At 42.2% G+C, this 26,236-nt stretch overlaps 2 protein-coding genes across 31 annotated transcripts in view; one reads left to right on the forward strand and one right to left on the reverse strand.

Moving 5' to 3' along the window:
• The first annotated feature begins 223 nt into the window (after positions 1 to 223).
• On the forward strand, positions 224 to 18,150 carry bbox1 (butyrobetaine (gamma), 2-oxoglutarate dioxygenase (gamma-butyrobetaine hydroxylase) 1). 2 transcript variants are annotated; one of them, XM_040045512.1, is made up of 8 exons: positions 224 to 481; positions 1,855 to 2,312; positions 3,901 to 4,015; positions 14,045 to 14,243; positions 15,781 to 15,886; positions 16,049 to 16,245; positions 16,907 to 17,073; positions 17,883 to 18,150. In XM_040045512.1, the coding sequence occupies exons 2-8, from the start codon at positions 1,911 to 1,913 to the stop codon at positions 18,041 to 18,043; spliced, it is 1,347 nt and encodes a 448-aa protein (XP_039901446.1). In that variant the 5' UTR covers positions 224 to 481; positions 1,855 to 1,910; the 3' UTR covers positions 18,044 to 18,150. The 2 variants fall into 2 exon arrangements, with proteins under 2 accessions (XP_039901446.1, XP_039901447.1); XM_040045513.1 differs by having other exon boundaries at positions 225 to 402.
• Positions 18,151 to 21,365: 3,215 nt separating this feature from the next.
• Positions 21,366 to 26,236, reverse strand: part of madd (MAP-kinase activating death domain) — a 50,002-nt gene continuing 45,131 nt past the window's right edge. For 21 of the 29 annotated variants that reach the window (XM_040045459.1, XM_040045452.1, XM_040045449.1 and 18 more), the window contains 2 exons: positions 24,814 to 24,860; positions 21,366 to 23,694 (listed from right to left, as the gene is read on the reverse strand). In XM_040045459.1, coding sequence (XP_039901393.1) covers positions 23,581 to 23,694; positions 24,814 to 24,860 — 161 coding nt within the window. In that variant the 3' untranslated portion in view covers positions 21,366 to 23,580. The remainder of the gene's footprint in view (positions 23,695 to 24,813; positions 24,861 to 26,236) is intronic. The other 8 variants (XM_040045463.1, XM_040045465.1, XM_040045462.1 and 5 more) reach the window with 1 other exon arrangement.

A 26,236-nucleotide genomic window follows, 5' to 3' on the forward strand; every position in this document is an offset into this window, starting at 1 on the left:
TGCAACGATAACCTAGTGGACCTCCAAAACGCGCACATGTTTGCCCCTAACCACCCAAAGGCGCTTATCACACTGAAACTGTGACCCACCTACTATTAGAATTAAAATAACGGTGTTAGATTAACTGGTAGCTGTGTAGCGTGTGTCTGCTGTACTTTCCCACTACTGTTTCTAAAAACACATCCACCCTGTCCTTATCAGATTGTATCGTGGCTGTATTATGGCTGGGATAAGAAAGTAGAGCAAAGTTTACGCGCGTGTAGTGATTGTGTCTTCCTGTTCAATACTGCCGCCGATCAACCTTTCACCTACTTTCTCTGGCACGCTGACACCCGGCGGTTGTGTTGTGACGTCCGCAGTGCTCGTGGGAACAACACACCGACCGTCATCTAATTGATCCAGGTAAATTCTGTTGATGGCGAAAAGGCGGACTTTTTTTAATTCTTCCTGCCACACAAACTTGACACAGGAGTCCTGCTGGGTAAGCGGCTCCACTGTTTAGTCTCGCTATTAGCTTTGAAGCTGAATTCAGGATGTCGTTGTACCGGATGAACGAGTGCGTTGACAGAAACTAGCCTGCTAACAGTCGAGGGTTAGCTCGTTCTTCAAACCCAGCGGCTACCGGCTAAATGCTGTCATTTTAAACCTTACGGAGTTAGACCGAGGATAAGTCACTCTGTCAGTAGCTGTTCACCAACTCATTTCTGATTCAGTCAATGTATGTTGTATGCTTATCAAAACCAGCTGTCAGTGCCACAGCCCTGTTCAACAACAGTAGAATCGGGAAGCTTGAAGTCAGCAGTATTAAAGAAATAGAAGCTAATCTCGCACTGAGTTATATATAAATAAACTGTAACAAAACAAGCACCCACAGCTGTCAAATGAGGGGGGTACGAATCAAAGGGCTAAACCTAACCCTGTTCAGCACAGACAGTTACACCCCCGAAATGTTTTACAGCTATTGTTTGAATCTGTGAAAGTGGAATGATGCATTAGTTAGTTGGGTGGCAAAATTACCCAGCTGTCTTTTATTTTTTAAAGCACATTCCGAACATTTCACACTTATAAGTGCCTAACTGTGAGTTTGCTGTCTCCAGTCGTTTTTTTGTGGTTGGTGGTCAGACATTAGAGGTGGGCGGATCAGGCCAAATATCGATTGTATCGATACCAAAGCTGGTATTGGTATCAGATTGATACTAACACAATAGGATTGATACTTTGTTTCCATCCAAGTTCAGTATGTAACCCACTGAATTGTCATTGTCTGAATCATTTTTTAAATGAAAAATGTCTAAACCTTGTTGTCTGTTTTGTTTATAGCCTATAACACGTTTAAACAACAGAAGCTGACCCAGAGTGCTTTAAAGACAGTCTAAACCCAAATTTAAAATACACGAAAAGCTGAAAGCTGTGTTTTGTTGTATTAACTCATTACTGTGGAAAATACAAATCACAGTTATTTACTGGTCAGTGAAATCTTAAAAGAATTTCAAAATTAATGATTGTTTATCTCATAAATCATAACGAGCTGCTCTCCCCCTACATAAACTGGCTTTATAGCTTAACGGTATCTGTATTGTATCGGCACATCACCGATGAAACGGTGAAGGTTAATATGTGAATATCATCATCATATTCAATTTCAGATTGCTAATGTGTCTTGTGCATGCAAACTGTTCAGCATTTCGGTCAAAAGAAAAATTGTGTGGTTTCTAAACTGCAGCTTTGTCTTATCAACACAGTCAGCAGAGTGTAGCATAGCAACAAACCACATTTCCAAAAGCTGCACGGAAACGAGAAAAAAAAAATCTTGCTTTTTAATATTGTCTAAAGTCACTAACTTTTTCTCTGCAGAGTGTTAGCCCTTTCCAATCTGGCGATAAAGCTGCCGGGGGCAAAACCCTTCAGAAATGTGGATGAGCACTGTTGCACGTTCGGCCCTGCCTGCTCTGCAGAGGAGCACCTCTCTGACCCGCCAGGCTCTGAGGGCTTGTCGTAGGCTGGGGCCAACCGCTGCTCCTCTACCTCCTTGCCTGATTTCATTACATCTTCGTGGGCGGCACACACTGGAGTCAGCCTCCTTTCCTGTCTCTCGCCACCTAGTGAGGCATGTCCGAGCTCTGGACGATGACAGGCAGATGGAGGTGGAGTGGGAGGATGGAGGCCACAGTCTGTACCCATTCACCTGGCTGAGAGACAACTGCCAGTGTCCACTGTGTACCCTGCAATCTGCTCAAGCCCGAATGCTCTTGCTGGCCGATCTCGATATCCACACAGGAGTAGATGTTGTGGAGGTCACCAATGACAACAAGGTGGGCTGCTGCCAAACTTGGCTTGTGGTTTTCAGAGTTCCACACAGACACACAAGATGGATGTTTTATGTTTAGAGAAAAAGGATGAAAGTTTAAATTATGACCCAAGTTGGCTGCGAGTGGATTTCCAGAGCTACTCTCTGGTTCAACAGTAATTTCTCTCCAGTCATGTAGTTGTACTTGCACATTATTTTGAAATACCACTTCTTTTGCGCTCCTTATAACTTTCACCTGTAAGATCAACAGCAGATGAGTCGGTCCTCTTTTAAGTTAATCAGTATCCAAAATATCCAAAAGCTCACTTAAACTCAAGGATGAACTGATTAGATTTTGGTGGTCAAAGGTCACTGGTGTTATCTCACAATTTCTTTCTTTCTTTATTTTTTTGGCCATAGCGTAAGATCTTTTCACCAAATATCAAACAGGATAAAAGGTCAACTTAACTGATATTATGATGTTCTGCACGTTCTTGCCCATTATTCAGAACATTAACTCGGAAACAGAAGGAGGAGATGTGATTAGATTTCAGGTTGGTGTGATACTTAAAATGTTAAGTTCCTTTAGCCTTTACTGCATACATCATGAGTCAGCACAGATGTGCATGAAAGCTGCACCTTGGCTAGTTTGCTGGGCGTACAGGCACTAGGCAGGGATTCTAATTTTGACTGTTCTTTAGGGGAAAAAGTGGTGTCACCTTAGGCCCTGGAAAATATATAGTGATTACTTGCTTTTATCTGATGTTTTCAGGCCAAACAAATAATTAAACATGAATTCAGCAGAAGAACTGATATTTCAAATGTTTTACAAAGATTCAAACATGACATCTCCACAACTCTATTCTCGTTGCTCTGCTTTAAGCAGTTTGTTTGGGTGCGTTTGTGTCGTTGTCGTGTTTAAAATTTTAAATGCATCTCATTATACTTGGTTGTCATGAAACTTGTTCCAGTTCGGGAATGACATTTACACTTCGCTTATTGTTACTGAGAAACTGCCTGGTGATGAACTGAGGAGGTCGATGAGGTCAGACAGTCTAATTTTGGCGCATTCAGCCTGACCTTTAAGTCCTCCAAAGAAATCTCCCCAGTGAACTGTGTCCTTCAGAGGATCCAGGCCCTGAAGTAGGACACGGCTATAAACAGATTCCTTTGACGTGACAGCACTGCCAAGCTACCGTGTGCATCCTGTTTCCTGTGCCAAGATTTACTGGATAGTCATTATGCATTATAGCAAACACGTGTCTTTAAAAATACTAAAAGGTTTGAGGACGTGGTTGGATTGGCTAAAAGCCTCCACAGGTATTTGGAAAGAAGGGAGTAAGTTTTGGGGGGTTTTTAACCTTATGAAGCAAAAAAACAAAAAAAAACGCCTTCAAAGATCAGTGTTCAAACCCATCTTTTTTTCTATCCTAGTCATGTGTTACTAAAAAGACAATACCCTCTAAATAAACAAGTCATGGATTGTTCATTTGACACAAACTTTACTTCAGTTGATTAGCAATCACTACAAAATATTAGGTGAACACTTAAAAAGAAAAAGAGCCTCAAAACACTTTGACAAACCAGTTCAATAAGCTTTCATCTCTCCACAGGTCTCCATCGTATGGCCCGACCAGCACATCAGTGTCTTTGATGCAGAGTGGCTGAAGAAACGCTGCTTCTCTCCTGCTGCCCGACAGGCAATGCAGGAAGAGCTTTTCCTCAATAGTGAGTCCAGCTTTCATAATTTTCACTCAATTTAAAGTCTGTACTTTTAGGATGTCATGTACTTGATAGGAGCAGCGGCCTCGCCCTCTATCCAGGATTTCCTGTGCCGAGCTGTGCTGTGATCTTTTGAATTGCATGCGTTTCATCATGGGCTAAGCTTTGTCACCTGAAAGAAGGTAGAAGGTATTATCAGATTGCAACAGTGTGTGCAAAAAATCTTTCCACCAAGAGAATGTTTTATGTACATTTGGGGAGTTTCATTTAATATCTCTGCTTTAGTTTGTGATGTTCTTGTAAAGTAGAATTTACTCTTATTTTTGATCTTCTACTGTATTGTATTTACTTATGTGGAGTTTAACTGAGAAGGCCACAAAATGAATCCATTAAATTGGTGACAAAAAGGGCCGCCGTTATTGGGGCTGCTGTAGTCTTAAACCAGTGATTACTTTCTAATTATTGTTGATGTAATGGTAAAATAGATTATCTTTAAAGGAGGCCATAAATCACGCCGCAGCTGTCTCAAAATTAACAGGATGAACAAACACTCTCATGAATAACTGCATTTTCAAAGCGGTATCTGAAAACGGCAATTTATCAGCTTGCCGAGCAGCAGGTGTTACCAGCTTGCACGTAAACGGTAAAGCAGCAAGTCCAACGAAGCTCGTCACGGATCACATTTTCCATACTGTGACCACAGAACCTCATATTTCACATTAGATGCGACTCACAGTCCGAACGGGAAGAATAGAAGTTAAGTGCAGCCGGTTTTATTTCAGCACACGGTGATTAATTTGACTTCTTTTTTTCTTTTTTTTGTCCAACACAGAAAAGTTCAGTCAGCGATGAGTTCGTATCAAACTCTGAGTAATGCATTCACAGTAATTTACTGCAAAATACAAGATGATTTAATTTTCGTCTTTCAACGCAGGCACGTTGGAAGTGGGTAATTATGTATCCTCCTGTGTGGACGGTGTAAATGAAACATTTTCTGCTTTAGCGCTGTTGGACATAAACTGAGTAATTTCTGTAGGCCTATTCCACTGTGTCACAATTATATTCGGAAGCTGTTTGTGCGTATCCCTGTAGTCTGTTAATGAGACTGTCAAGGTTGCTCAGTTGAAATAAATTTCTTGCTGGGATTACTGTAGAGTTAGAACAATTGCAGACTGGTATTTCATACTTCATGTAGTTGTTGTTTTTGTTCCTTCGTCGCTTTTTAGTTTAAAGTGTTTTCCAATCAGTTGTATCTGACAATAGTGTGTCTGAACTAGACGGGTTTATCTGCAGGGAAATATATGAATGAATGTGTAGTAGAAAATGTAATAGCACTTGGCATGCGACGTGAATACAGTCACTGTGAGCGCCGCTTGACTGTGTAGCTGCTAAAATGAAAATTCGTGTAAATTCCGAGCTTTTCCCAGGGAACAAAAAGATGCCCCCGATTTAAACTCGTCTTTGCAAACATTGGTTTTTTTTTTTCCGCTTTGTAACATTACAATACTTTTTTTTTTAAAGACTAGAAGAAAACTCATTTTACAGTACATTTACAGTGGCCCAGGATGCTTTACAGTCTGCCAGACAAGCAGAGGAGAAAGTTCAGCTGTGGAACAAGGTAGCAGCACTTCAGTGGAGCGGGGGATGGACTGTAGTTGGTTTGTGTACACACACGTGGTCCTGAAGGACCCACAGGGCTGAGCGGCTCCTGCTCTGTTCCAGACTGATTAAGGGTCTGTACGTGTGTGTCTTGTGTTGCAGAACTCCTCTATTCATGTGGAGGTGTAAGTAGATCGCCCTCATAGCAATTTACAGACAGTCATTTTGTTGTTTAGGGTTTGTTTGTTTTTTTCAGAAGCGCTCAGCTCAGAGCCAGGAGCGCTCCTGGAAGGCGCTGCTAAGATCATGCATCAAAACACAATAAAAGATGACGTGTACACACACACACACACGCACTCACTGGGTTTAATTATTTCCTCCTGAGCGCCAGCATGAAATTCCTCGAACTGAAAAATACCGGAAAGGTCTACATTCTCAAAAGATGGATGATGCACAGCGTTCACCTCTGAGGTTTTTTCTCGTATTCTCACTCACTTACTTGTTTGTGGCTAAAGTGAAGCCCACCGTTTGAATTTCTGTGTGCTTTTTCATGCAGCGCTCCTCGATTTTACAGGCCCAAGTGGGCTTGTGAAAGCGAAAGTGTAGCACACTTGAGACGCAGTGAGGTCAATGTGATAATTTGAGCTTTGGGGTTTTTATTCATCATGTTTTAAAACTTCACTTTTTGTCTAAAGTAGGGCTTTTTTCTTGCTTTCTTTTACTATTTGTGCCTTTCAAATCACAAGTGTGTAGCTCACCAGAAAGCTATTGGTGAAATGCTATTAGACATCAATCAAGAACAGTTATTCAGTGATACAGATGAGTATCACTGAAGAATGCCTTTTTTTGCCTTTTGTTTTGTCTACAGCAGGGACAAAGTGCTTAACCATGTGTCGCACTGCATCCGCCATATTTCACAGGGAATGTTGTATGCATCGGATCGTGAGCCTTTCCAAGCCTCCTCCGTACTTTTCCCTTCTCCTTGTTCTGGTACAGACTGGACTGATCTGTCTCATCTGTCCAAAGAATGCTGTTCCAGAGCTGGGCTGACTTTTGGTTTTAAACAGAATTCCTTGGCTGACTTCGGTAAAATTTTATCTTTACGATGGAAATGATTCTGTGATCATCTACCAGTGCTGTTTTTGTTGTGGAAGTCCAGGTGAGTCTGCACGTTAAGCCCGTATTCTTCATAACTTTACCTGGAAAAAATAAAATAACAAAGATTGTGTCAGTTTCCAAAAATGTATAAACTTAAATATATTAGATAGGTCTGTAATATGTCAGAATTTCAAATTTATTATCCTGATAAATACACTCAGTAAAAATCTAAGCTAATGTGAAACACTGTAAGGAAGTGGGCTGTGTTTAAGAAAAAGAAAAAAAGCTGACGTCAGTGTAACAGAGTCTCACGCAGACCCCTGTCTGTCTGTACCATATGGAAAATGAATTCAGACTGAGGGTCAAGAACACAGCAGCATGTTCTTAGCAAATACAAGCTCACCGTTGTATTTCCTTCCTTTCGGAACAAACGAATCCCTGAGCCTGCAGATAACGTGCGACCACAGATTTAAACTCGCGCTGCTCGGTTTCTGCGAGTGGGGATTTCTTATAAACTCCACTGTACCTTTTTATTTTAAACTGTTGTGGTTCTTACTGCCTTATATGCTCTCATGTTTTACTGCATTTGTGCAGAAATTGTTTGATTACTTGATAGTTAGAAAGAACTTATCTAAAATTGAGATTTGATATAATGACCAAGAGTCCACCGCGAGTTAAAAAAGCTTTGATGTGTGACATGGATCTATGAACATCAGTGCTTTCTTGTTGTTCGATCCACTGCTTTCCCGATCAGGATTATTCCTTGAGCAAAGCCTGGACAGGAAGTACCAACTGGATTTGAGATTTTATGCTTTATTGCAGCATTACAAGTTTAAATAAGTGTTGTTAGTTCAAGTCTGTTGCGTTAGAAATGCTGCTGTAAATAAACATAGCTGTGAAATCATTCCTGCTCATACATATTAGAAAATATTACAGCAGATGTGTTGGCATGCGCAGATACTGAGCTCAACGCACAGTCGGCACGGAATGACGCATTTAATAGACTTAGCTATTCTGTGTGGATCGAGTATTTACATCTCCTTTGTAGATATGTTCGGGACCTTTGGAATACACTCATGCCATTATCTTGCTGGCACTATGAACCCTTTACATCGTTTAAAGGAGAGTGACGATGTCGCAGTGCTCTCGGGAACACTAAAAGCATATGTCACTCACATCCTTATCTGCAATGAGTCTTCCTTTCATAATAAATCTGTCAGTGATTTACTTAAAGCCTGCCAGATGCTTTCAGTATTTGAGCCATGTAATCATCTCGGGCCTCCCACTTGGAGCTTGTCATGTTTATTTAGCCGGGGTTGATTTCATGACTAATTTTATGTCACTGGTATTTAAAAGGCAGAAATGAAACAGGTTAAGTGGGGTTTTTAAAAAAGTAAAAATAAGCCCGAATACGTGGCTTTGAGCTTTTTTCCTCACACTTATCCACCACTTCACATATGTAGTCTCTTCTTTTTCTAAATTGCAGTTATGAGTATTCTCTAATTTAGCCAACTGTTCATCCTCAACTGGGGCTTAATGGCATGTCATTACTCTTGTAACAAGTTGAGTCTTTAAATGCGATTTCGCAGAATATCAAGATCAGGTTTTTTGAATATCCAAACAGTGCTTCACTGATAGATGGCAAAGTCACAACAAAAGATTTATGCCTGTGTTTACAGTAATCATTGGTCCCCTGGTTTATTGTTAATCATATTTCATAAAAGAGAAGGGTTTATTTTACAATCATTTTGCAATTTTTCTTCAGTTGCACGGCGTTTTCTTTCCATAGTCATAGCTCCTTCGACACATGCATCACTCAATACTCCTGCTGTTGATCAGTTTAGATAAAAATGAAACACAAAGTGTGTTTAAAATCTGAAGCAATACATGAAGTAGTATACTGGAATTTTATTTTTTTTTTAATTTTGAAAAAGGTTTCTTTTCGCTTTTACAGCTGTCCTTTCTCTGGCCTGCCAAAAAAACTTCCTAGTAACTTATCACAGCCAAAAAAGTATTTCTGCTGTCAAAAGTCTGACAAAAGCTGACCTAAACAGAAAAAGGGGGAAATATTTCCCTACAGTACGTACTGCACCAGACTGTGACACTTTCATAGTACTTGCTAATACATTTTAAAAACATCCACAGAGATACTCCCTAACAGACTTTACAAACTGTAATGTCGTCTTGTCAAATTGAAATCCGTTGCTGCTCGATTTTGTACCGATTCCACTAACTAGAGAATTCCAGGCTAAAATGAAACTGTCCAAAGGTATCAGGGAAATGATCATTTTCACATCAGTGCAGCCATAAAGTCCAGAAGTTCAGGTTCAGTTTCTCTTTCTGGGAGATACATTGATAAAAATGTCTAAATATATGCAGTTTGCACACATGTGTGTTGGCACCCATGTCCTGTACACAGATACATGTTTTTTTTTTTTGTTTTGTTTTGTTTTTTCGATCAACCTGGTTGCCTTTTTCAGTTATCCTTTTCCCTTCTAAAGAGAAAATGTGTCAGTTTTCTTTGCTCTCCGTAGCATTAAAAATGTCTTTTTTGCCCTAATTTCCTGCTTTTAATACTTACATTATAAATCAATTAGTGTTCCATTTGAATTGGACATATATCGTAAACGTACTGACTGACTGGTGGATTTTTCTTCATTAAGTCTGCTGATGGATTTCATAGCAGCTGATTTGTCAGTTCCCAGTTTCAATGATGTTTTTCCCCTTTGCCATCTGGTCTGAGTTTAGCTTTCTGTGTCACCAATCATCAGTCGACCGAGCGGCTTCCCTGGAAACAGCCGTGGAAGTCCAACAGCGGAAAAACGCGTACGTTCTTCCAAACTGGATCATCACTTCACGCGCCGTTTACAGTTTCAGCACAACCAACTTTCCAAACACATGCGCTCTCACAGGCTGTATTACCAACCTCACATGAGAAAGTGGTGTATACTTTAACTTTGGGTGTTTTTAATTTGTCATAAATGGCTTTTATTTATTTACTGTGTACTCTGCAATAATGGAGTCTTGAGGAGTTTAGCACTTCAGACTTGTCAGAAATACGATTGGTTCACCAAGCCTTTCATATATCAGGTGTCTCTTTCAAGCGACCTCAAAATTGGCCCCCTTTCAACAGATTTCACCATTTTTCACCCGCAACACAGTTTATTTCTCACGGTGTATTCCTATAATTCCTCACGGATCAGTTATATTTGGGTTAAATCCCTTTTCTTTGTCATCTCATTTGAAATTTCAACACCTTTGCATCAGACTCCACGGGAAGCTTAATGACTATAATGATTGGATTTTTCATTTCTTTGGCAAGGCGGACGTCCCGCTTGGCACTTGAAATAATGCTGAAAGAGTTGCGTATAAGTTTCCAAAAAAAAGACATGATTTTGACAAACTAGCACAGTGTTCAGTTGAGTTTCGGGAAACTAAATTTGCAGATGGAGAAAGTTTGGATTAGCGTGCGGAGGGGACTGCTGCTCCTCGGTGAGAAAACACTGCTCACACTGTGTCTTCCAAAGTGGTAATGCACAAGTTGGCTGCTCCGTAATCCGCGTCTGTTTCATTAATAAAGGTGTGTTTGTTGCACTAGTGGAAAGGTGGCGTGATGGTCTTGCAGTGCCATTGATAAACGCACACTCTGGTACATATGCTAGGAAAATGCAAATGTGCTTGGTAATTGTTGAGTAGAATATGACTGCACATTTCTTTCCAGGTGTCTTCTTAGAAAAGGATTATATTGGAACATTAAATAGTTTAAAACATTGATAAAAGCCAGTAGTGACCGTTTCTGCTCTTTCTTCTTTACATGAAAAGCTTCTTTTAGTCCTTCGTAGAGAGACAAAGCAAAATCTATTGGGACAAAAAAACTAAAACAAAAGTGATTTGACTGATTGTAGATCTTTAACCAATAAGAGTACAAAGGATCCCACCATAGTTTATATTGATGCATCACTAAAATCAAATAAAAGGTACAGATAGCGGGGTCATTTTTCCACTTTAAAAAAAACAAAAACAAAGGAGATTGCATATATTCAGTAAAACTTCTAAAATCTGCTTTCAGTATAAACAGCAGTTTGAATTGAATTTCCTAAGACTGCTCTTCCTTAAAAAAATAGACTGTGTATGCCCATCTGGCCGTGCACCCTCCACTGTGCATTCCACAGACGGACCATTGAAGTGAGCTGATCTGAGCTCTGTGATAAAACTTAACCAAGTCAAAACAAAAGCTCTGGATAACTGCAGTGATTCAAGTAGAGCTTTGAAGGCGCTCCCAGTTGCAGAGGAGAGCGACCCTGGGCCTGCGAGCTTAAATCACACAGCCCAGCGAGAGCAGAGCCAAACTGCCATGAGCTGCCTGACAACCACGGGAACCACGGCTTCAGGTTTCCTCATCTGGAAAAGCCACTGTAGCAGACCAGGACTGGGGGGGTGGGGGCACAGTGGAGGGGATTATGCACATATCTTGTCAGGCTGTCGGAGGGTGTCCCTTCAAGCACATGGCAGCACAGTCCTGTGTGTGAAACCCACAGTGATTTTACACAAATGAACACAGTGCAGACTCGAGGCTGCCTCAGTTTGACACTGCTCTGCTCTGTTTTATTATTTTTTTTCTTTTGCATACTGATATTTAAAAAACACACACATGCTAATTCTGACACCGGACCACCGGTAACCACAGCTGGAAACTATGCAAAAGAGAGTGATGGTTCTTATTGCCTGTGTGGATGCTTTTCCAAAAGAATACTCAAAAAAGTTTGGGGATTAAGAGCTTTGAGTGGTTTGTACTTACAGGACAAGAATATTGTGTACTGGACTTGATCTGCCCAGGTTTACTGCTGCAGGACACTGAGCTTGTGTTCACTTCATTAATAGAACTACAGCATTCACTTCACTAAGATTTGATTTTGGTCACCCCCACCTCCTACAAATCTGTCTCTTTAGCTACCAGCACTCCTCAGTGTTCACCAGCATCTTGGCAGCTGTGTTTTTTAACTGTTAAGTGCAGAGCAGGTAGAAAAAAACTTGGTGTTTTATTGCCAAAAACCCACTTCCAGCTGCTTGGGAAAACAAGCTACGAGAGCAGTGAAAAGGAGAGGCTCCAATAAGCTGAGGCAAGCTGACGACTGAAAATTGTCTGACATCGTTCATATTCACATGCTGCTTTTAATCCATTGTTGATGCAGAGAAGCAGCTTTAAATCAAAGAATATCTTTTGAATAGAACTGCACTGTGAGTGTAACAGCAGCTGCAGAGAAACAGGTTAGCAAAAGCTGTTCGGGTGGAAAAAAAAAAACTTATTTTGTTTCATAATGTGTGATCAGTGTGACGGGGGAAGATCCTCCTTTATGATTCCTCCCATGCAAGATTTGTGATTAGCCTTGCCGGTTAAAAACAAGCTAATGTTAGGTGCTGATTACTTGATTAGAAAGCAGATACTCTGCAAAGTTCTCGTCTTTTGTTCAACCCAGCAGCCACACTGTGAATTCCCCTGATAGCGGCGAACGTGATTCGTTTCCACAATGAGATCGGAGCTGAACTAGAGCCAGGACTGCTCAGCTGATGTATACGCACACTGCAGCTAACGCTGTAGCCCCTTTGTCACGAGTGACACCCTAAACTGCAGAGCTGAAACGCCGCAATGCCTGTACAAGACAGTTCCAGTTTCACAAGAGTAATTGTAACACTGGGGCTTGACCTTTGCCCCAGTTTCTCGTTCCCCATCTCTGTTGCCCACCGCCCTCTTGACAAGTTTTAACAAGCAGCAGGTTCCTGACCCTTTGAATTGTGCAGCCAGAAACTGATTGTTTGTGACAACAGCCTGGAGGGAGGTCTGCAAGTCACGATCGCTGTGTTTCTGACTGATGCTGCATCTCTGCCTCAGCGGCTCTGAAACTCTGCATCACCAGTTAAAGTCTTTTTGTCATACCTCTAAATCTTTGTGGCCTTCAGAGCAAACAGTCGCATTTTGTTTTGCGGTTTGAAACACTTTAGATGATGATAAATTATGCATTAGGTTCAGCGCGCTCGCCCTGTGTGTCCATCTCCTGCGAGCCTTAGCCTTGTAATCTGCTTATGATGCAGCCATTTGGAAAGTTGTTTGGAAGTCGGTGGACAAAGGGGGAAAAAAAGACACGAAAAGGAGCCACAAACATCAGACAGGTACAAAATCTCCTCAGTTTAAACCTTCCTCTTGCTCCTCCCCCCACAAATGCACTTAGCAGCTGTTTCGTTGGAAGTCACTGGAGGGAGGCTGCACGGAAAAAGAAGTCGAGCCAGTTGGGTGGAGAGCAGTGGGAGGATTTTGGGGGGGTTTTCTCCCCACTTCTGTCTGTCTGATGGAGACGTGCTGATTTTTCCCAGCAAGCTATTCTTCTTCAAGCGCACACACGATGGCATGCAGTGGAGAGCTGCAGCGTTTCTAGATTTAATTGGAACTAATAAGCAGGGGGCAGTAATGGACTTTAAATGAATTGTTTCCTTTTTTGCAATAAAACAAACATCACATCAGTCATACTGTTAGCTGCTACTTAATATTGTTGTTGTTTTTTAAATAAAGGAAATCCAACTACTCATTGTGTTTCATTTGATAATAAAAAGTGTGTGTGGTCATATTTCCGTGTTGACTTGATTTCGTTCACCTGCAGCATACCAGGATGAGAAGAGGATGGGGGGAGGTTTGGAAGGTCAAATGTGTGCTGATGGAAAGTCTGAGAGAGCAGACGTGCCCTATATCTGATTGCAGCTGCACATCTGGCTGATTCTAGTCTTTTTCCATCAGCTGAAGTCAACAGGCTCAGATTAATTCTTTGAATTTTTACGCCTTTTATTGGAGGAGGGCGGCGGCGGAGGAGAAGAGCTCGGAGGAAAGAAGTGAGATGACTTGCAGGGACTGGTTCAACCACCTGAGGATCCACCTTGGGGGGCACGCAGCTCAGAACGTTTTGTGGTGTGGGCCCTTGCCACCCAGTTTTTTGGCTTGAACTCCTTCAGAGAGTGCAAAGACCTCCAAATATCTACAGGTTATATAAAACTGTCTGTGCAACCTGCAGTCTCTCAGTCAGCTAGAAGCCAACTCGGGTTTATACCAGCACGCTGACAAAGAAGGACAAAACAAGAGTGTAACGTCTGATAAAATGCTTTGCTGCAGAGCACTCCTGCCCTCGCTGTACAGCATTTGTTTGTGTAACGGAGCCGTTATGGCACAGAGGCTGTTGCTTTAGAATGTGTTCCTGTGTCGCACAACCAGCTTTAATTCTTGACAGACAGAAACCAGAAATAAACACGTACATAAGAAGTGAACTTTCTGCCGTGTCCGCTTCCTCGTTTCAGGGCGTTATTATTGGGACTCGACACTGCGCATTCCCTCAGCAGACTTTGACGAAGTCCTCCGTGACGATAAGGCCGCGCTCGCTTGGCTCCTGGCCCTGCGTCGTGTTGGCATGGTCTACCTGAAGGGGGCTCCTGCAGAGCAAGGCCAAGTGGCCAGACTGGCTGAGAGGATTGGCTATCTCAGGCTGACATTTTACGGGTAAGACTCTGTGATCTTCCTCCATTTTTGCTCCAGTGATCCTCAGCCAAGCCATTGTTTAATAATCTGACTCCCCTCTAAATCCCGAGCTGTTGAATTTTCCACCGATCATATATTAGCTGGAGCAGAGCCCAGGAGTGTTATTAGTAAGAATTTAAATACAAAAGACCCTTAAAAAAATGCGTGTCTTTTTCCAGTGAATCAGAAAGAGCTCGATATTGTGCTGAAAGAAGGGCTCAGATTCTGACTTTGGTACATTAACGAAATATGTCTGGGGCCTGGATCTCCTCCATGCCTGCTTCATGCCCTGGGGGACGGGGCTATGGCTCTCTACATCCTCTTGCAGACCATTACATGTGGAAACCATTTGAATACAAGCGCGCTGATCCACACAGGTGTGCACACGGGTGTGTTCACTGTTCGTAGACTTAAATTACACCTTTCTTGGCTGCTACTTCAAAGCACATTGTGCGCTGTCTGTCCTGCGTGCTGCACAACAACATTGAATATTTAGTATTTACTGCTGTTTACACTTAGCTAGATTAATGCGATGGTGTTGTGTTTAGTATGTTGCTTTGTTTTTTTTTGCTTGTTTTCTATTCTTTCTCTCTCAACAGGTGATCCAGGAGATTTTTTTCCCTTTCTCACTGTCCCTCTCCCCTTCTGTTTTTCTTTTCCTTCCTCTTTCTTTCTCCCTTTCCTATCCCTCACTCATGTCTGTCCCGTCTGTAGCAACTGAAAATAAATAATAAAAACAAAGGTCGATCAAATGGACCAATATGGCAATGCCATGATGATCCATTTGGCAAAATAAATCCATTGGGTATCCTTGTTGGTCTTCAGACAACAATTCTGACGGCTAAAGAACCAAATGGGACAGGCAAAAAAAAAACAAAAAACGAAATATGTCCAATAGTGAATAATCCATAGCTTTGATTCATTTCGGTTTCATGGAGGAGCTTAGCGAACGGCCGTCGGGGCCCCTTTCACCACACCAGAGTTCATCATTTTGACTTATTGCTGTGCTGATTACTTGAGGACAGAGACGGGGAAAACAACCTAAAAGCATTCCAGCTTTTTTTTTTTTTTTTTTAAGCCAGAGGAATTACCTGGTGCACTCAGTCAGAACAGAGGTTTGGAGCGTAAAGCTTTGCCTCTGCCAGCGGATGAGCTCATGCCACTGGAAGTAAAAGAGTCTGCAGACTAAAGCTGAAGGCCTGCCATCACAGAAACGAGACAGTTTTACGACCCCCGCATCATCGGAACGAGACATGCAAACAGAACATGGAAGATAACTTTACCTCATTAGTGCTCGACTCTTGCTGCATCTCAATGAAGTGCCTGCTTAAGAGGCTACAGGCTGAGCATTCCTGTGAAGCTGCCTGCTTTCCCCCCTCAGGGAACCCTCCGAACTTCATCTCATCTCGCCCTTTTTCCTCCACGCGGCCTAATTGTCGCCGCTGATCTTCTAAAGCTAAAGTTAAATAATTAAAGTGGAGTATATGTTATCAGTAATGAATGTTATCTTTGTCCTCAGGCACACATGGCAGGTCCAGGACAAACCCATGGCAAACAATGTAGCCTACACTTCAGGAAAGCTCAGTCTGCATACAGACTACCCGGCGTTACACTTTGCACCTGGAGTGAGTAAAATCTTACTTGTACGCTCTGTTTGGAAGATGAAATAACAGCAGACAGATATGGTATCGCTCCTGAGTTATGGCTGCGTTCGGCTTTTACGTTGTCAGAGTTGTAAAACGAGCATTTGTGGAGCATGTGTGTGTGTCTGTGTCGGGCTGGCGTAGGTGCAGTTTCTACATTGCATCAACCAGGCTAAGGAAGGAGGGGAGAGCGAAGTGGTGGACGGCTTCCACATGGCTGAGCAGCTGCAGAGAGAAGACCCAGAGGCCTTCCAGACGCTCACCTCGCTGCGCGTGGACTTCACCGACACCGGGACAGATTACTGCGACTTCATGCTGCAGTCCAAGAACTGCATCATTGAGTAAGTGGAGATGATCAGGCAGATCATCAGTTTGTGTTTTGAGGGTTTTTCCCCGGCACACACACACATTTACTCATTTTATATAAAGCAGAGATTCAGACTTAGAGAAACTACACAGTGACATTTCTGTACACTTATATACACTTAGGTGTGTATTTTTGTCATTTGAAATGGGACACTGCCATCTGCTGTTCACAGTGATTATGTTCACACATGAACTGTGCAGATCATAAGAGCGTAGCTTCGTATTAATTGTATGCTAATTAGATGTTCAGTCACATGTGTCTGTTCAAGTGTAACTGAAAACAGCTGGATTTATGTCAAATTAGTCAATGTGCGGTAACTACTGTCACAATGATAACAATGATAAAGTGGGAGTAGAGAGCAAAGATGAATGAGTAGAAAAATGATCTGCAGTGAATTTCATAATCAGTTGCTGGAGTTACTTCTAAGATATTAAACTGACTAATTCAATTTAGTTGTACTGTTAGACTCAGTGAATTGGTAGTGAGTTGCATGCTTCCTTAATACATGGCTAAAATACCTAATAATGAAATGCTTTCTAATTCATTCTTGTGGAGCATCTAATGGACTGGTTGTCTCATCTCTAAAAGTCCCGATTCACTTTAGTTTGACTTTGAGCTTTGTCCTCTCGGTGCAGCGTCGACGCAGACGGGCGAGTCGTGAAGATCAACTACAATAACGCCACCCGAGACTCAGTGCTGGACCTGCCCGTACATCAGGTCCAACCCTTCTACAGAGCACTGAAGGCCTACGTGGACATCATGAACCGACCGGAGAACGTGGTCACCTATAGGATGGAGCCAGGTCAGCGTGCACCTCGTTCCATTAAAAATGAGAAGAATAGGAAAATGTGTGTGTAAAAGGCCCCCATCCATGCTCCTGTATGCCAAACAGTGTGTGTTAGTGGAAGAACGAAATGAAAATAAGTGAGAGGTGCGAGGAAAGAGAGTGCAAATAAAATGGATGCGGAGAGGGAGGTGGGCGCAGTCTGCAGGATAATGCTTGTGTTAAACAGAAAACGAACTGTGACGGCGATGGGCAACAACAGCTTTGTCCTCGTCAGGGTCGCGATGACATGTGACGTATCAGTGCTGCTGCTGCAGAGAAAAGCAAACGACCAGAGTGTAGTGCAACACCCTCTGAAAAAACAGTGTGCTAAGAGTCTGCAGCATCAGGTAGCGGAGATGAACTTATTTAAAGGACTTCAGAGTGGGGCTCGAAGGCACAGTGGTGTTAGCAGAGAGGCAGTTTTTTGACAGCATTCCTCAGGCTTCCATCCTGATGACCTGACTTTAAAGCTGCTTTTGTCTTGTGCTGAATTTTGCCCACAGCACAATGAGACTTTGGCTCGTGCTGTTTGATGCGGTAGTGCCAGCTTTGGGAAGTTAGGACTGTCGTCCAGCGGTTTCCAAGACTGCGATGTCAGAGGTTTCAGATTTTATTTGAAGCATAATGACGCCTGTGAGCTATTATAAGCTGTTCTGCAGCCAACTCTGACCTCTCTGAACGAGGTGGGGCATATAAGAAAATTAAAGTCTGTGCTGAAGTAAATCTAGGATCAATGACGTGCCCCACAGCTTCACATCTGATCTCTGGTGGTGGTTCTATTTCAGGTGACATCGTAACCTTTGATAACTGGCGTCTGCTTCACGGCCGAAAGAGCTACATCAGCAGGCTGGAGAGGCTCCGGCACCTCGAGGGTTGTTACCTGGACTGGGACGAAGTCATGTCCCGTCTCCGGATTCTCCGCAAGGCGGTCCACGAGGACTTGTGAGCTCCAGACGTACGGCCATATTGAAATAGGTAGCTTTAGATCCTTTGCAGAAGAAGTCAAGCTGAACGTGTGTTTTAAAAATGCTGAGAGGGCAGAGTGCAAACGTGTTATACATATATACATATATATATGTATGTGTATATATATATATATATCTATATATATATATATATATATAGATATATATAGATATATATAGTGATTTACAAAAATCTGCAAAGGTTACAGGATGACTGGAGCTCTGCAGATGTGTCGCACTGTGCAACGCAACAATGCAAGAATTAAGAGAAACACCTTACTCCTAAATTTAAAGGTGTTTTAAAGCTGACAAAGGTTTTTATAAATGAGTTTTTACATGCTTAACTATGAGATTTTATTTTCTGTCCTGGTACTTCTTAATTTATACATTTTCTACACTAATTTACCATTGCCCATTCTCTGGTGGAAATATTTGGCTCAGCAAGCCCCGTTTCTGAAATCTCTCACTTGTTCTGTCTGAAGACGACGATTCACGAGTCTGAAATCAAACTTATTGTTCATTATATTATTGTGTACAAGGAACAGGGAGTGGTTTCAGGTGGAACCTGTTTGAATCCAAGTTTCTTTTCTTCCCCTTTTCAGTTTTTCACTACCTGCTACAGTATCTTTCTACCTCTACTGTTTGATCCTGAGCCGATGTGAAGGATGTGCTGTCCTTCACTTTGCTTTCATTTCTGTAGAGTTGCAGTTTCTGAATTGCCTTATGCTACAGCACAGCGGCTGTGCTAGCTGTGGCCTGATGAAATACCAGCAGCAGCTCAGTTATACTTCTGCCGCTGTCCAGGGTTATTTCCAGTGTTGGTCAAGTTACTTGAAAAAAGTAATCAGTAACTAATTACTGATTACTCCCCCCAAAAAGTAATCCCGTTACTTTACTGATTACTTATTTTCAAAAGTAATTAATTACTTAGTTACTTAGTTACTTTTTAAAAACACGATTTACAACCTGAAGAGGTGATAAAGCGATAGATCTTTCAGCCCAATTCTACTTTTTCTGCATAATCCATCATACAAAATGTAATCAAATGGAAAAGTCTCTTTTTTTAAACTTGTTTTATCAGTTTTAATCTTTTAACTTTATGCATCAAGCAAAAATTTAATTATATGCAACATTCTCTGACTTGAATAAATTAGTTTAACATTTAAACCTATTTTCTGCACATTCCAGCACATAAAATAAAATATTTTGTGTGTTTACACTCAGTCTTTCAAATAGATGCAATTAAAACACAGCAGAAAATAAATAAAGTCAAAGACTCAGCGGTCCTGTTGCTCTATTTTCACCTGTAAAGCAGGACTGGGGTAGGCGGAGGTTTACCCTGGTGCAGGTGTGCCGCGGTCAGTTGAAGAATCCGCGAGTTTCTCTGTGAGTTTCCCATTACGTCGTTGAGCACTCGGTGCTTGCTTGGAGGTTTAGGGGTTTTTTTCGCTGTAAAAAGAAGTTTTCTTCCCACGCACAACGGACGCTAATGTTTTTGTCACTTTTTATGGAATCAAACTCAAAATAAGGTCAGTACTTCCACACTTTAAACGCTGCACGCTCATACTGATCCATTGTTGATCTGCACACAGCTGTTGTCACTAACGGCGCACTTGCTTACGTCACTGTCGTGAGACATTCTCGCAAAAAATCACGGTTTTAGTAACGCAGTAACGCAGCGTTCCTACGGGAAAGTAACGGTAATCTAATTACCGATTTCGCAATAGTAATCCCTTACTTTACTCGTTACTTGAAAAAAAGTAATCAGATTACAGTAACGCGTTACTGCCCATCTCTGGTTATTTCTACATCTGGTGACTTGAAAATTAATTTTTCTGCTTCTGATGGTAAATAAACTTTAAAACTCATCGAAAATCATGTTGCTTTTTTTTTTTCTGTTGACTGTGTGAAATTTCAGCGAGACATCATTGAGATGCCCAGCATCAGTAAATGGAATGTCACATTAACCAGACTTCATCAGGTACACCTATTCAGCTACTTGTTAGTGCAAATAGCTAATCAGCCAGTCACATACTCAGTGCATGTAGGTGTGTAGACATGGTCAAGATGACCTGTTGCAGTTCAAACTGAGCATGAGAATGATAGGAAAAAGGTGATTTAAGTGACTTTGAATGTGGCATGGTTGTTGTTGGTCAGAGCAGCCATTTCTAGGGTTTACAGAGGATGGTTGTAAAAACAGAAAATATCCAGTAAGCAGCAGTTCTCTGGATGAAAATGTCTTGTTGATGACAGAAGAATAGTGTGCTTGAACAAGCACACTTTATAACCAAAGAATGCACAAAACAGCACTGAAGACCACACCAGGTACCAATTCTGTCAGCTGACAGGAAACCGAGGCTACAACTTGCACCACTTGAAGACTGGGAAAGAGTTGCAATATTCAACATTGATGAGAAGCTGACAAATCTGCAGCAACTGAGTGATACCATCAGGTCAACATGAACCAGAATCTCTAATGAGCGTTTCCAGCACCTTGTTGATTCTGTGAAGAATGAAAGCAGCTCTGAAGACATAAGGGGGGGTTCAGCCCTGTAGTAGTAAGCTGTACCTAGCAAATTGTCCAGTAAGTATACTCTTGCTTTTCTCCTTTATTCACAAACACAGAGCTTTGGTTCCTGTCTTTGAGCACCTTCTATCCCACACGCTCCAGTGGATGTATCAGGAGCACTATGGGGTTCAGTGTCTTGACTAAGCACCTTTTGATACAGCCTTTAGGAGCTGAAGGTCAAACCACTAACCTTCCAAATTGGTGGACCCACTTTACCTCCTGAGCCACAGCTGTCATGGCAACCACCACTCTGATTAGGTTACTTTGAGCAGCAGCTCTTTAGTTCTTTTTGTGATGGCTATAAACCGATCGAGTCCCCATAAGCAGTTTGAGCTTTATTCAGTAGCTGCCCCGCTCACCCACTGCTGTTAGTGGAAACAGATCTGTACTGTGATGAGACATGCGTACAGGTGATGGCTCGTTCTCCGGCAGCAAAGATGGGTGCTTAAAATGTTTTGCATTCTCCTGCAGACTTCATGCTGGCATTTATGTGGTGTTTGCATCTTTGTTACTCAGCCACTGTTTGCAGCTATGGTGGACCCATCACACGCAAAACGTAGAAGAAAAATCAATCATGATCAAGATATGGATGGAAACACTTCTTTTGATGAAAGCCTAAGGTCTTCATTTGCTTCTGTAAAACAGTGTCAACTGATTTTTTTAAGAAAAGGTTTCAGCAACTAGCACCACCTGTTGCCGCTTCCCTTGTTTGCAGGATGACGAGCACACAGAGCTTCGTTTGGGACATCTTTATTATATTGCCAAAGCTGTACATATTTTATAAATACTTTTTGAATACTGGAATACTTACACCATCCATCTCATGTCATTTTTCCTTCTCTTTACAGCTATCAGATTTCACAGCAACAGAGATGAGTTGTAATAATCCAGTTTAAAAAAAAAAAAAAGTTAACTCAAGCAGAAAATTCTCAGATCAGTTTTGCAGATGCTTCAGATCAAGTTGTCATTTATTAACAGCATCTTCTCCACACTCAGATTTCCTTTTGCACAGTTAAATTCCTTAAAAATACAAGCATGTCAGGATCAAAATAACATCTTCCAGCCTTACAGCTGTACTGATATATTGCTGATCTAGAGAAAAGTGTTCACCACATTCACACACGCGAACCACAAAAAAAACCACGCACTCTCACTGTGAAAGTAAACGAGCCAGCGATGGGACCAGACACGACAAAGACTTGATCGTCTCCTTGGAGATCAGGTGACCACAGATGGCATCTTCAGCGCGTCTGAAGGGTCAGTCACAGGAGGAAGAACTGCTGCTGTGGGTTTGGTGGCTTATTTCTCATTTCTCCACACCCCATCAGTCGATTATGCAGCTCCTACACTGGTTTCGGCTTCTCTAGTGAATATTTGTGTTTTCAGTCGCGCAGGAATAATTCCAGCACGGATGTTACACTGTTACTAAAAATGCCTTCTTTTCCCCACTACCTTTTATTGGTGTTTCATTAAGTACCAGCGTGTAACTCCAGTGTTTGTACCACAGATATGGAAATATCTACAATTATGTCTCTAGATTATCACCCACCACTGAATGTTTTAATGACTTACATACTTGTATTTATGGTCAAGTGAAAGAAGAAAAAAAAATTGCAGAAGTTTTGAAACATCCGTTGTTCAAAGTGGGCACACAAACAGCTCACATGTGTACCATCAAAGACATTTTGCACTGCCTTTAGTAGCTCATTATCCATGCATCCTTTTCCTACAATTAAAAGCTGTAAGAAGACGGTGACATTTACCCCGGCATCCCCGCCGCCTGCTGTGACATCGCTGATTGGGGTGGGGTTTGTTAGCACCCACAGAGAGTGGCACAGCAGCAGTCCTTTGCACCAACTGACCTGTGATCACCTTTTAAAACTAAATGCTCGTGTCACACTGAAGTCGTAATATTCAATCGATCGATGTGTACTATAGAAAAACAAACTCGTTCTTACATTCGTCACCCTGTGAAAGCCAGTTCACTCGAGAAAACCTGGCTCTGGCAATGGCTAACTACTTTTTAAGTATTGCACATCTAGCAAATTAACATTTGTAACATTTTGTTTTCCAGAAATGTACAGTCAATATATGTATATATTAAATAAATACTATATATAGAAATATATATATAATATTTATTTGTCATCCTTATAGTAACATGCAGTTGATAACAGCAGACCACAGACGAGAAATTTTACAGTAGAACTAGAACAGTAATTGAGCCGGGTGGGCCGGGCTAGAGTACACATCTGAGAACACTCACAGTATTTTAGGGTTCAAACACCATAACGAAGCGTTTACATGCGGTGCTCTGGTGCAGTATACAGTAGCATTTTCAGCATGGAACATCCCGCACTACATGACAGTCTCTGGTTGTTGGACCAACTGGGACAGACTGGACCTTTACAGTAACCACATATCACAGAATACGTCATACAGTCATATGGAGACGGGCAGGAGAGGGCAGGTAGCTACGCTGTACGTCGAGGCTGTGCGCGGGACCTGCAAGCACTCAGTGCCTCTGGGTTGGGGGGTGATGGGGTAGTGGAGCCCTCACATCACATACGAGTAAAAACTGTTGGGTCCTGCTAGCAGGAACAAGGAGCAAAACTTTCACCGGGAGCAGAGGAGCTCTGGGGGGAGCAACTTTTCCAGAGTAATGAAGCGGGCAAACATTTAGCTAGTTTGGGAAGAACATCTGGGCAACAGCGGTGAAGAGCTGGAAGTATTTACATGACATCACAGACCAAACATGTCTACACAATTGGATCTAAAAAGGGTCTCGGGTTTGTATATACACAGGAGGGGAGCGCGGGAGTTGTGTGCTTAGAGTGAAGTTGGGGATTGTCGAGTCTGGTTTTAGGAGCCGAGATGCCATTTTCAAGTAGAGAGAGGCACGCCAGGGATGAGGGAGAGAGGGAAGGGGAGGAGAGTGTGGGGTGTAGACTAGCTAGGAAGGGGTCTCGGTGACAGCATCTTGGGTTTTCCTTCCGCCTCCTTCCCCTTGACTGCCGCCACGTACGAGAAAAGGCAGAGGACCGAGTAACAGATCTGATGTGCCTGCAGAGGAGGAACAAACATGAGGAAGTGAGAGGGAACCACCTGCGTGCAGTTATTAATAATACAATGAACAAAGCTGGATAAGAGGCTCCTCTCGGTCTATATACTGTGGGGTATTTCAAGGCACTCTGTCAATCATTTGCCACTAATGATGGTATGATGCGCTTTTTACAAATGCTTCAGTTTTATTTGTGCTACGGGAGCTGGCATCATGACACACGTTCCTGCCGCTGGCTGGAAACCACTAATCAGCGTAGCAACTTAATGAGCAGTTTAAAAAAGAGAAGTACAAAATCACAAATCTTTAAATGTCCCTGCACTTCTTTAATAAGAAGCACTATTTGACCTTTAACCTGAAGGCTCATCATGCTATGGTCTTACTTGAGTTGTGGGAAATGTGTCACTTTTTGGCACATTATTGAGAAATGTCATCGTGGGGTTTTACAACTGCTAAAACCTCATTTTCTGAGCAAAAAAGAAGCTACAGCACTGCAGTGTGGTGGTTTGACAAGAAGCAGCGTTGAGCCACAGATACATGGAAGCGGGCATCTTTAAACGTTATATAACCTCAGGTGATGTCACTCTGCTGTTTACCTCTTGAACAGTGGGTTAAAATGCAATTTTCTTGTGTTAAAAGAACCCGTCTAATACTATAAAATTAAGAAAAAAAATCCAATCAACACAGAGACACGAGGCAGGTCTTTCACTTGTGTCAGCATACTGTCGAAATGAAATGAAAACCAAAGGCAGTTTCAGACCAGAGCTCTACAGACGACCAGTGCCCACTGGGGAGCTCGCCCCTAGAACTACGTTTACCTTCAGGGCTTTTTCCTGTTTGCATTTGCACCACCAGAGCGCACACTGATATTCTCCAGTCCACAAAAAATCTTCTATAAACTTTGAGAGTTCCTGCTTCATGTGGTGCAGACGCACAGAAAAAAGTCAGTTCTTTGACTCCAAGAGTTCAAAGAACTATGAAATGAACTCTGGTCTGAAAGCACCTTAAGTTAAGCGCTTTTATTTAAGGAACATTTCTGCTGTGTCCATCTTGTCACTGGCATTCAGCAGTCACATAGCTGTATGTATTCATGATTTCAGACAAAGGAAGAGAGGACTCACCATCGGGGTCTTGTACTTGTGGATCACCACTTCTTTAGTTTCAGGAACTACGCCGGTGCAAGAGACAAAACAGAGAATTCAAAGGCAGCAGAAACCTCAATGAGTTCATATTTGAGAGCTTTTGGGAGGGGGCGGGGGTGTGGTTATAGGGTTGGACTTTCAACAAGGTGTAAAATGAGATGTGGGCCAAGAAAAGTTCACCATAAAGGTCAATTAAAGATCAGATTGAGGGGCAGAAGGGGCTGTCTACTTTTAGCTTAGATAAAATTCAATTGTGAAATCCTGCTCATGTTGTGTTTCCTTATTGTGACTAATGAACTGATCAAATGTTCTCTTTGTCTTCAAATAAGAAAGCAAAATGTTAAATTTCAGCTTGGATTGGTTGGTGAGACGTTCATGGCCCACATGATGAACAAATACGAGCACAAATGTCATAACAAGAGAGTTTGCGACCAAGAAGGCCGCAAAGTTAATATATGAAAAAACAAACAATAAAAAGGACGACCTCCCCAAGCCCTTCCAGCCAGTGAACTCAAAGTTAAACATCACAGAAGAGTCGATACAAGAGGCCAAAATCCTTCGACCCGGGACCACGTCGCTGTCCACGGGTCAGGCTGACTTTTCATTAGTAACTGAACCCATAGCAGAGATGGAAAGGCTGAGATCTGGACAGGTGAAAGGGCTGAGAAATCCTCAACCCCCACAAACTAACTGTCCCACCTAAGATCTCCGCTTGCTGAGATACAGATGGTCAGAGAGTGATGACCACGTGAGTGATGGAGTCTGGGGTGATCTCCGAAATGAATCAGAAGCAAGTGATGGAAGAAGCAGAGGAAAAATTAGCGGTACAGAAAAGGGGAAAGAGAGGAAGAGGGGAAGAAAAAAAAAAAAAAAAATCTATGAAAAGGACTGAGTGAAGAAATATTCTGCACAGGTTTAGTTTCAATAAGAAAGGAGAAAGGTGACGACACTTTACCTGCTGGAGAATGAAGGTTTTCATAGTGGCAAAGATGAGGGCAACATTACAAAAGCAGCACAGAGACACAACAGTAACCCAGCCAGGCGCTCGACGTCTGAGCAAGTTTAAGAGTTACAGCTACTGCTCACCATTCAGTCAGGCATTTGCGTTTTCCATGAAACTTAACAGGAACCCACTAACTGTGTGACGCATCTCAGGTCGGACAGAATCCTCATACTTGAGCTGTACTTTCAGCTGCTCCCTGAAGTAGGGGGTCGCACAGCGGATGGATCAGTGTGACTGATTTGGCACAGATTTTAGACCAGATGCCCTTCGTGACGCAACCCTCCCATTCATCTGGCACTACGAGTACACTAGCTTGTGACCCCCTGAGGCTGGGTCTGTGTCTCCTCCGTAGGCAAATGTGTTAGCCACTACACCATCCTACTAATGAGACTAAATGTC

Source organism: Simochromis diagramma, unplaced genomic scaffold, assembly GCF_900408965.1.
Source record: "Simochromis diagramma unplaced genomic scaffold, fSimDia1.1 OVJJ01000079.1, whole genome shotgun sequence".
Classification (NCBI taxonomy): domain Eukaryota; kingdom Metazoa; phylum Chordata; class Actinopteri; order Cichliformes; family Cichlidae; genus Simochromis; species Simochromis diagramma.